Source organism: Lutra lutra, chromosome 12 (genome assembly GCF_902655055.1).
Source record: "Lutra lutra chromosome 12, mLutLut1.2, whole genome shotgun sequence".
NCBI lineage: Eukaryota > Metazoa > Chordata > Mammalia > Carnivora > Mustelidae > Lutra > Lutra lutra.
This window is the reverse complement of record NC_062289.1, coordinates 45,090,534-45,102,622: the sequence shown is the minus strand read 5'-3', so window position 1 is coordinate 45,102,622 and position 12,089 is coordinate 45,090,534. Positions and strand designations below refer to the sequence as shown.

At 38.1% G+C, this 12,089-nt stretch overlaps 1 protein-coding gene across 2 annotated transcripts in view; it reads right to left on the bottom strand.

Moving 5' to 3' along the window:
* The window catches only part of CHST9 (carbohydrate sulfotransferase 9), a 232,060-nt gene that overhangs the window by 117,109 nt on the left and 102,862 nt on the right, over positions 1–12,089 (bottom strand). Inside the window, exon 3 of one of the 2 annotated variants that reach the window (XM_047697612.1) lies at positions 9,990–10,028. The exons of the other annotated variant lie outside the window; for it this stretch is intronic. Coding sequence (XP_047553568.1) covers positions 9,990–10,028 — 39 coding nt within the window. The remainder of the gene's footprint in view (positions 1–9,989; positions 10,029–12,089) is intronic. 2 annotated transcript variants of the gene reach the window in all.

The following is a 12,089-nucleotide window of genomic DNA, read 5'->3' as shown; positions in this document are numbered from 1 at the left end:
ATTAATCTCTGCTGTAACACACGTGCCTGCCACATGCAGTGCTTCCAGCATCTTATTTATAATTTTTTATATTGATTACATTTTTAAAGGAATATTTTGAACTTACTGGGTTAAATAGCGTATTATTAACTTAATCTCCTCTATTTTTAGTTTTTAAAAGGTGACTACTCAAAAATTTAAATTTGCTTGTATGCTTTGCATTATATTTTTACTGGATTGCTGATCTAGAGGTAGGCAAGAGAAGGAGAAAAAAAAAACCCAAATAAACAAATAAATGATTATGAAATTGAATGTGGTGTTTTGTTTGTCTCAGTGTATCAATGAAACACAGAGCTGTATGTTTTAGGAGAAGGTATGGTTAGAATTGCATTTCAGGGATCTTTTTGAGGAGGAAAGGACCACAACTGGCTGAGAAATGCAGTTTGTTCCCGTGCAGTGAGAAATATATTAAAGATTTGCTGTCATGCTAATAACTAGGGCATAGTGAAGATGCGTAAGCAAAGACAGACAAGCAAGCAGAGATAGCCTTCAAGAGATGTTCTGAGAGGACTCCAATAAGGCAAAGTGTTCCAGTCATGGACCAGCAGAATCCTCTGCTCCTTTAAATGGTTCAAATGGAAGCCAAGACAGGGATGATCACATTGAATAAAATTTATATATGCTATCTGGAATCAATAGTGTATGAATTCATGGCCATTCATTAGCCCCTCATTTTAGTATATGTGCTGCCGAAGCGAGCACTCATTAGCCCCTCAGTATGAATTAGTTGGCCAGGTTACGCAGCAGCTTCTGGTTCTCTGGTGCTGATATTTCCGACACTGTGTTCACCGCACCCCCACCCTCCATTTCTCTAACTAAGGCTCCGCCCCTTTCAGAATCCCTCCACTCAGGTCATAACCTCATTTCTGGGGTAAGCTGTCTTCAGGGGCTTTTTGCTTCCTTTCAACGTCATGGCTTCTCTCCTGCCCTGCCAATCCTCTTATCTGGGAATTTGCAGTGAAATAATAGGACAGTTTATATGATCGATTCCTGTATTACTCAGCTCAAATGACTTACATTCACTTTAGAAGGTTTTCAGTTACACAGTGTACAAGTATATCATTTACAGTTGATTAAAATGTTTGTGGTCATTTCTATGAAAAAAAAAAAGTTGGGCATCTGTTCCTTGGTTAGAAATACAAGTTCATTGTTTTCTCTGTGGGAAAATCAGGCATGACTTAAGACTCCTTTCAGAAGAAAGCCTAAGGATCAGCTATATTCAATTCCTAGGGACATTTTTTAATCCTTTGCCATTTTTAGCTAATCAAAATATGCACATACTTTGAATGCATCATTCCCAAATCATGTCTGATTAAAGTGTAATTACTATGATACTGACTGATATACGTAGAATACACAGATACACATAGATACACGTGGAATGCCCTTTCATGCAACTTCCACAGGACATTCAAAGTAGCATGAGCCTGACTTTGGGGACCTAACTTTGTGGTCTGTGCTGCCTGAATGAGCTCTATCCGCTCCTGAAAGTCCATTTGTATTTGTGTTTTTAATTGGGAATTCCTTGTGGCTTTTTTTTTTTTAACCAAAATATTTAAGATGAAAGCCTGAAGTAATTTTTGGCTAACAAAATTAGCAAACTCTTCTTCACTTTCTCACCCAAGTGAAAAGAACACATAGATGTTATGCAAGAATTAACTCAGGTAAGTTTCGCCTTTTCAGTTATGCAAGGAGGCACAGCACATTAAGGTGAAATATTTATGATGCCCTTAGAGACAACAGGTCTCCCCCACCACCTAAAGAAACCATGTTTCCAGTCTCTACTGTGTGCAAATACACTCAGCCCCAGATGCTGTAACAGCAATCCAAATTAAACAGGTGGAGAGAATTTCAGGGATACGTTTTCACATTTGCACTTTGTGTGGTTAGACATGGCGATTTCTCCTCCATTAGCTTCTAACCATTTCAGATTTGTTTAGTTTGCATCAAGGCACTGTTTTAAATGCAGTGTTATACAATAGAATTTAAGGTATTTTCGAAATAATGTGGCACAGCTGTGTGGTTATTCCCTCTCTATCATAAATTTGACTGGCTGGAAAATGAAGTTTGTTTAAAAATAACCTCTTCAGGACTTCTTTTAATGAACAGGCTGTATGTAAGTCTTCCATTTTGTGGGTGGAAAAATGCATCTAAGATACTTTATTTTGCTTAATAATAAATATTGTTGTGAAACCATAAACCCAGAGAAAATTGGTTATTTTTTTAAAAATAGAATTCATTAACATAGTTCAGAAAGCCCGTTCTTCAGGAAAGCTATTTAAAAAAGCAAACACACCCAGAGATGGATTGCCTGGGAGGCCAAAGCAGAAGACTGCTACCTTAGAACTGGAGGACTGATAAATATGAGACTTCATTTATCCCAACCTGGGCCATCTGCGGATAGAAGATGAAGAAGGAATATTCACTTATCTTTTCAGCAAAACCCTAGCACCTCTGCTGGGCTGGGTGTGGGTCACAGATCTGGATTCAAGTTTCAACTCTTTCTCTCTGTTCGCTAACCAAGTGACCTTGGCCAGATCTCACGTGTGGGCGGTGGGAGCTGCTCTGGCTTTGCTGTGGCACAGACCACACCCAGCTGCACACTGTCATACAAATCAACCAACGCTGGTCTGTAATGTTTGCCAATTTCTGTGGTGTAAATGCTCTGGCTATAGCCAATTTAAGCCACATACATGACCTCACCTGATGCTGAACTTGGAAGAAAACCACACCCCCATTGTTTCCAAATGATCTCCCAGATAGTACCAGCTGGCTCCAGCAAGCCACTTCCTTGGTTCCATTTCTGGCTCCACCGGTTAGGATGGGGGTGCTGAAGGCAAGTGAATTGACTTCCCTACGTCTCAGTTTTCTAATTTTTAAAATGTTGACCATACACAACCCTTATAAGCTCGTTTTGAGGGTCCAATAGAAGGGACCGCACCCAGAGCCAGAAAGGTTTTCCATAAACATCAGTTTCCTAACTTGATGATTTCATGATTATGTCTCTGTTTCCTCGCCTTCCCCCCACTTGACAAACTCTCTGAGAGAACAAGTCTGCATTTGTGCTCATTTGTTTATAACTCCCTCATTCAGCCCATGAGGGAGCCCAATGCTCTCTACATTCCATTTCAGATCTCCTGAAAAATCATTTCTTAGTGGTGACCAACATATTTTCCTCCAATTCCAATGGACATTTTTCAGTGCTTATATTATTTGGTTCCTCCGTGGCATTTGTTATGCTTGACCAATCCTTCCTTCTTCTGAAGCAAGAGGTACCACTCATCTCATTTCTTAGGCTGGAAATCGAAGAGTCATCCTCCTTTACCTTCTATATCCAATCTAACAGGCCAATTCTATTTTGTAAATATATCTTCATTCTGTTTTCTCTAGCTCCCTCTCTAATGCCACTGTCTTAGTAAAGACCCCTTGGACCTACGACTTTTCATTCTTAAGTAATTAAAGTGGCATACCACCTGATTTCCCTGCTGCCACTGAATTCCCCTTCCAATCCATATACTTCCTCTGGGAGGATTTCTAGAAAATGCAAATAGATGGTGTAATTTCCTGTACTTCATTATTTTCTGGTACCTACTGCATAAGGTCCCAACTCCATGGAATGGCAAAATGGTGCCTGTTGATTCTGGCTCATGCCAGCTTTTGTGGCCAAGTGCTCTGCCTTTTGTCTGCTTATAACTGTGCTCTCATCTTATTGGTACCCTCAACAGGCCAAGCTTTTTCTTGTCTTTGTCTCTCTGGACAGCCAGCCTTTCCCTTTTTCTTTTCTTTTCTTTTTTTTTAGTACCAGTAAGTTTTTATTTATTGATTATATTTTTTTAGGGTAAAGAGAAGGGAAAAAGGTCAGAATGTGTATTACAAAATGTTAGCAAATGGGAAAGGAAGTACCTAACACAGCAAAATCAACCATCACATAAGCATTCCCCTGTGATATGGTCACAAAAGTCCAAGAGGGCTCAGTCCCCTGCAGTTCAGAGATGAGGGAAAGGGATCAGGGAAAGAACAGAGAGGTACACACTCTTCTACCTGCCCTTCCATCTCTCCCCAAATAAATACAATATTTCACAGGAAGCTTTCATTTCCTGTAGTAAACATGCAAGGAGCTACATTTGTCCTTCTATTATTAAATAATATTGTGGCACTTTGACATGTTTCTTATACATGCATAAAGTTCCCGAGTGACTGGAATATGCTTCCCTTTCTTGGTCTTTTTTTTCTTTTTAAATGTTCAGTTAGTCACTGTATAGTACATAATTAGTTTTTGATATAGTGTTCAATGATTCACTAGTTAAGTATAACAGCCGGTGCTCATCACAGCAGGTGCCCTCCTCAATACCCATCACTCTGTTACCTCCTCTCTCATCCTCCTCCCCTCTGAAACCCCCAGATTATTTCTCAGGATCCACAGTCTCTCATGGTTTATCTCCCTCTCTGATTTCTCCCCCTTCAGATTTCCCTCCTTTCCTCTATGATCCTCCACGCTATTGCTTATGTTTCACATATGAGTGAAACCATATGATAATTGTCTTTCTCTGCTTGACTTATTTCACTTAACATAATCCCCTCCAGTTCCATCCATGTCAATGCAAATGGTGGGTATTCATCGTTTCTGATGGCTGAGTAATATTCCATTGTCTGTTTGTACCACATCTTCTTTATCCATTCATCTGTTGAAGGGCATCTTGGCTCCCTCCACAGTTTGGCTATTGTGGACATTGCTGCTATGAACATTGGGGGCGCATGTGCCCCTTCATTTCACTACATTTGTATCTTTGGGGTAAATACCTAGTAGTGCAATTGCTGGGTCATAGGGTTGCTTTATTCTTAACATCTTGAGGAACCTCCATACTGTTTTCCAGAGTGGCTGCACCAGCTTGCATTCCCACCAACAGTGTAAGAGGGGTCCCCTTTCTCCACATTCTAGCCAACATTTGCTGTTTCCTGTTTTGTTAAATTTTGCCATTCTAACTGACGTAAGGTGGCATCTCATTGTGGTTTTGATTTATATTTTCCTGACGGCTAGTGATTTTCACCATTTTTTCATGTGTCTGTTAGTCATTTGTATGTCTTTTTTGGAGAAGTGTCTGTTTATGTCTTCTGCCCATTTTTTGACTGGGTTATTAGTTTCTACCTGGTAAGCTCCAATTTCTTTAAGGATCAACTCAAGGCAACACCCCCCCCCCCCCCAACGATGTCTTCTTTGACACCCTCATGACAGTCAGTAGTTCTATAAAAAGCACTCTTCACACTGTATTATAATCATCTATTCATTTTCTTCCCCAGCTGAAAGTGAATGAACGGAGGACATAAATGCTATATTTTATTCACCATAACATCTACAATATCAAGCACAAAGCCTGGATCACAAAAATGTTTAGCAAACAGAATGTATCAACTTACAATTGCTTAGTCGGATTTTTTCTCTGCCCATGTTGTGACACCAAATGAGATGGGTTCAAGTGAAGAGATTTTTTTTAATTGAGATGTAATTAACATAAAACATCGTATTCATTTCAGGTGTATGGCATAATGATTTGATATTTATATACATTGAAAAATTATTACCATAAGTCTAGTTAACATCTGTCACCACACATTGTTATAATTATTTCCATTTTTTCTCATGAAAACTTTAAAGATCTACTCTGTTAGCAACATTCAAATACATAATACAGGATTATTGAGTAACTAGAGATTTTGTAAGCTATAAGTAAGTTAGGATGATACACATTTTCAGATTTGATTCTGACTGGAATAATGATTCTCATTATTCTTAAATGATGGGCTTTTTAATAATGATAATTTACTTAAATGTATTTGTCCCAACATGATTTGCCTGTTAACTCTGTAAGTTTAATGTTGGTCATCAATAATTAAAACAATAACAAATTAGGTCATCTCGTGCTTATTTTTGAGGGTATTTTTTTTTCTGAAGTGTATAGGAATCAAGGCAAAAACCACTGCAAAAATAGTAATAGTATGTAGAAAAATGCTATATAAGAATCCATTTGAAAATCTGCATTTAATAAATGAGTAACATACAAGAAAGTGAACATGCTGTTACTATACAGATGGAAGAATTTATTAAGTATCTTTTTAAGTATTTTTTTATCCTGAATGACTGCATGTTAAATCTGTGTTAAACGTTTTAAAACTGAGGTGCTATTGATGCTTTAGGACATTTCAAAGAAGGGAAAAGCACAGTCAAAAGTAAGCAAGAGACTGAGCTGCAAAGCAGACGTTCTACCGTTTGCTGAATTTCTGTTAATAAATCTCATCTTTTGAGTTGAGAGAAAACTAACATTGCTCTTCTTTACCAGTAACTTTTGGCAAATAATGCAAATGAATAAAACCTCTCCAACTTTAGGGATGATCTAATGTCATAAATGGAAAGTATGCAACTTCATTTTAAAATACTCATTATCATATCTATCTATAACTCCAATTCTCTGGCCCACAGGGACTGTTCTTTAATTAATACTTGACTAGAGTTGAAAATGTTTTCCTTCTCTAAAAAATTTGGAACAATATATATTTAACAGATGGTGTCTCCATAGTCTACCTTAGTAAGACTTCTAATTAGTATATCTTTTCTAAACAAAGATTTATGAAGCACCTTTCTCTGTGAGAATTCTTCTTTATATTTTTTGCTGTATTTTTTTTAATACCAAAGGATCCAAAAAGGGGTCCTTTTTCTGATAAGTTAAAATTCTTAAAATTAAATGGAGTTTTATATAAAATCTGTGTGGAATACACCTGGTCATTTTTCCCTATTTTTCTGGTAAGAAGATTGGGTCCTTGAGAAGATCAAGGGCAAATAGATAATTGATGATATGGGGGACTTGCCTCTTGATATTTTGCCTCTTTATCATCATGTCCGCATGTATTTTTAAAGTTCTTTACCAAATAGCCAAATTCAGCTTTGATCATGCTGGCCATTTTATATGAATTCGAGACAGGTTTCTGCGCTCAGTATTGAGAGACATATGCTTTGACTTATTTTTCCAAAATGGATAATATTATCAGGTTATGCATATTTTCTTGGGACTTATTCCTGGTTTATCAAGAAGAGCATCATATTTGAAACTACAGCCAGGATTTCAATCAGGGTCAAAGAACTTTCTCCCCAAAGGAAGCTAAATTGACCATAGGATAATATTATTCTATAGTCTTAGCCCCATTAGCTATATGCTTTCTTGAGCAACTCACCAAAATAACTTAGTTGAAGCTCTGGAACATGATTCACTCAGTTATATAATGAAATGTGAGCCATTTAGGGGTGTATGTGTGTGTGTGTGTGTGTGTGAGAGAGAGAGAGAGAGAGAGAGAGAGAGTTGATCCAGAAACATATAGCAGAGCCATTTCAAAAAGTAATAATGGTAAGTAGAATCACAGACACAAAATTGGAAAGCGCTTTAGGAATGATCAGACTCTTTGTGAATCTCTTATCACCCTTCCTTATAGGTGATGGGTCAACCTGCATACACTTTTACTAACATAATCTCATTTTTTCCAGTCCTGGAGAGGTTCCCTTGTTAGGAAGTTATTTTTTATTCTGAATAAAAACTTACCTGTAGCTTTCATCTTAGTCCAAGATCCCATAAACAAAGAATTAACCAATCTTAACCAAGCAAAAAGTGAGGGTCCTGGAAGTTCCTGTTTCAATGGGTAGTATTTTTGTCTACTATATTTTCTTTCTATATTCTTTGGTTGCCATCATGATTCATGCCACAAGATGGCTTAGACTGAATGGGTCCACAAACGAATACTGATCTCCCCAGCTTGGAGATGGATCTGCTGCTATCAACCAGAGGGTGTAGGAGCATGGGAGAATCTGAACAGAATGAACAACAAGCAATAAAAAGAAGTCCTGGCAGGACCTCAGAAGCAGGGATGCCCATGACATTCTTGACATCTAAAGATACATCTATTCAGATGAGCATCACAAATTGAAGGTAATGATATTTATGGCTACATTGGCAAAGGTTAGATCCCAACCTTTAGAAAACTCAGACTATCTTCACAAATACAGATTTTGTGGGGACTGAGTTTGTATTCTTTGAAATTATGAGTCTCAAAATTTCCCCACTGTGAGCCCTGTCCATTAGCTGTCTCTGACTTCACTTTCTCGTGGAAAGTTTCTTTCACATTCTCATAAAAATCAGACACACTGACAAACTGTGAATCAGTTGAGGGAGATTAGCTCCATTTTAATAAAAAGAGTTTCCTCATAACCCTGGTGACTAGGGTGCCCTGCAAAGATCTTGTTGCCTTAAAAAGATTTTCCGATTGTTGAAAAATATTATTTTAAGCTAGAAATTCAATACAGTATCAAAGTGACTAGCACTTTGATTTGAAAAGAAAGGTTAGAATGATGAGAGCTGGGACAGAACGAGTCAAGGAACTAGAGTTCTTGTCCTGCCTTTGTCTTTAGACCTTTGTGTCACCTTTGGTCACACAGAATATTAGAATCCATGAATACAAAGGGAACTTAAAGAGGCATCTGGTTTACCACTGTGGTTAATTTAGCTTTCTCTCAAACTATAAAGTTTCTTTAACCCAGTACCTATAGGATCATAACATTAGCATTTTAGAAACAATATAAATAATCTTTCCCCAAGGAGCAATTATGGAGGTGATCACATCTGTGAGGAGGACAGATATTTTCTTGCCTTCACATTTTTTCTTTTTTGTATTAATGATCAGGCTTTAAAAGAATGCAAAAAACATTTAAGAGCAAAGTTGTACAGGTAGTACATTGCTCAGTTGTCTGTGATGATTACTAAGGTTGGGAAAGAGAAAAGGGACAGGGGAGTAGGTTGTTTACACAGTTTTTGATTAGTTCAGATTTTATCTTTTACTGAATCCAAAAATTACAAACAAACAAATTTTGTCTTGCTATGAGACAAAAAAAATGCAGTGAAGAGAGTGGTCAGGAACAATGTGTTTTTTTTGTGGGCAGCTCTCACATATCATAGAATAATGGGGTAGATACTTGGGAAAGGTGGTGGGCACAGGTGTATATGCCAAATTAGAATTCTCTAAGATTACTGGCAATTTTAAGGCACTGGAAGCTGGAAGATTGCCCTTATGCAAAGATTTACTTGGTAAATGAAATTTTATCTTACCTCAGGACTTTCAGCTAAAAGCCAAGTAATAAAAATATGGAAATTTAAAAATTTGTTTTTGTATTAGTCAGCAGTATTGGACCCTACTATGTGCAATGGCACTATGTTAAAACATCATTCACTCTGGACATACACTAGAAGTTAGGAATAGAATAATTCTTAAAATGTAAAGATTCTTTTTGGTTAAGCAGTCAACACTGTCCTGGAAAACATCAACTCCACAAACGGTTTTAAGAAGAATAATTAAGATTCATAGATATTTGGGAAAATAAAATGTCAACTTTTATAACTTGAATTTTTTTTAACAATGTGAAATTTTTAAAGTTGGTGCTTGTAAGACTTACCTTTTAATAGGTAATGATGAAAAAAATCACCTTCTATCTTAACTTCTTTAGAACAGAATGATAGAATGAGGACATGATTGATGTGAAAGTGAAAAAGCTAAGTGTTTAAATTTAATTAATTTAATAACAATCAATTGTAGGACCATAAACTATTACTTTTTTTTTTAAAGATTTTATTTATTTATTTGACAGAGAGAGATCACAAGTAGGCAGAGAGGCAGGCAGAGAGAGAGGAACGGAAGCAGGCCTCCTGCTGAGCAGAGAGCCCGATGTGGGGCTCGATCCCAGGACCCTGAGATCATGACCTGAGCCAAAGGCAGTGGCTTAACCCACTGAGCCACCCAGGCGCCCCTAAACTATTACTTTTTTAATATGAGTTTTTGAATATTAAACTGCAGATAGATTTTTTTAAAGGCAGAAGTAAAAACAGGAAGTAATTGGAACTAATTAGCCCAAATCTTACCTGAAGTTGCTTTTTGTTCTCTTTTCTTCTCCACTTTCCCTGAAATGAGAAGTGGCAGGTCAGTTGCAGAGTGTGGGTCGATGAGAACAAGCTATAACTAAGAGGAAACTCCAGTTTATGGCAATTTCTAAACACAATCACTCTTTCGGCTGTGTCCAACATGCTTCTAGAGTTTACTGGGCAGAGGTGAAAGGGGTGAAAAATGCTCTCAAACCAGTTTATGCAAATCAAAAATAAAAGAGGACATCTTAAATATGCTATTAGGTTTTACAAATCTTGTTAGTAACAATAAACTTACAAGGTACAAATCCCTATAGAATGAACTTGGGGATAAACACCCAAATAAAATAAGACCAAGACCTCTTGCAACCTACTGGGGAAAATAAAGGACAGACAATACACCATGAAATGGGATGTGCCCCAAAGGTACAATATGTTTAAAGAATATGAGAAGATCGGGGTGCCTGGGTGGCTCAGTGGGTTAAAGACTCTGCCTTTGGCTCGGGTCATGATCCCAAGGTCCTGATATCAAGCCCCACATCAGGCTCTCTGCTCAGCAGGGAGCCTGCTTCCTCCTCTTCTCTCTCTCTCTGTCTGCCTCTCTGCCTACTTGTGATCTCTGTCTGTCAAATAAAATAAAATCTTAAAAAAATATGAGAAGATGAAGTGATTTTTTAAGTAATTCAAAGGATGCCCATGAAGTTGTAAAGAAAATGTTATTTGATTTGGACCTTGAAAGATACATGTGATCTGGGAAATTTGAAATAGGGAAAGTATTGATTCTTGGGAAAAGAAATAGTATGGGGTATTTAGGACAAGATCTTCTGAGCAAGAGCCATGTTTAAAGCTTGCTTTGGGAACTGTAGTTTTGCTCAGGAGAAGGGCTATTCCAAGAGTTTAGATAAGAGGTAATGGACGGAGTATGACAATGGGAGTAGGGAGGTAGAAAGGTGGAACTTATAAGACCCAGGGTCTTACAAAATGTAAAGTACAAGGGAAAAGGAAAGGTCAAGATGAAGGTTTCATGGGTGACTTTGGACATGATGATTCAATCTGGGGAAATGGTAAAATGTGTTAGGGGCATGGGGACGACAAGTTCAGTTTAAGACTTAACTGAGCTTTAGGTGTTACAGCGATGTGGATCTTGGGAGAGAGATCAGAATCAAAATTACAATGTAGAGAAGGTTTATTTTGAGAAGATGGCTGGGGCTGAGGCGGGGAATGAGAACATAAAGGCAGGCAGCACAAAGGGCTGGGCTGAGAAGAGTGAACAAGAGAACAAAAATGCTCCTTCTAAAACTGTGACATAGGACTATGAGAAAACAGAAGCAGCAGAGTTCCACAGAGCACAGAGTCACGTGCCACAGATAATGTGAGGAAGTAGGGTGGGCACCCACAGCTTCTGATCTGGTGAGTTCACACAGTTGTTGCTATATTGAGAGAGAGCAGGTTTAGCAGAGCAAGGGCAGGGAACACAAGAGACACTGTGTGAGCCTCAAGAGTAGCGAGTGGTGAGGAAGATGGGGTTGAGGAAATGGCTTCTTGTTCAGGAAATTTGGAAGCATGCCAATGAATGAGACAGAGCAACAGTCTGAGTGGGAGCAAACCCCATATTTCTGCTAGTCTATGGGCCACCTTAGTGTGGTTACAGGCTTAGATAAGAAACTCTGCACCAGGGCACAGGTATGTGGAAACACCACCGTGGAGGTGAGAGCCTTGGTTTTGTGATGGTTAAGTGTGGGTGCCCTTCTGGTCATCACATTCTTGTCAGCTTTCAACATTTCCCAGATGGAGCTAGTTATGAGAGTCTATGCAACACATGCGAGCTGCATGTAAAGTTTATTCAAGTTTCTCTACCAGCTCTTCCTGTCTTCTAAAATCTTAAAATATAGGGTGCAAAATGTACAACCTTTATCTCATGCAGCCGCCAAATGCGTAGAATGCATTTAACTGTCATCTTGATTAAAGGCACATGCTGTTCATTTGGGTGATTTCTTGTTTGATATGATGTTTCAATAATTTAAACAGATAAAGGACATGAATAGTCCATTTAAAGTCTTTATTCATTACCGAGTGTGATGGGGTACCTCCTCATTTAAG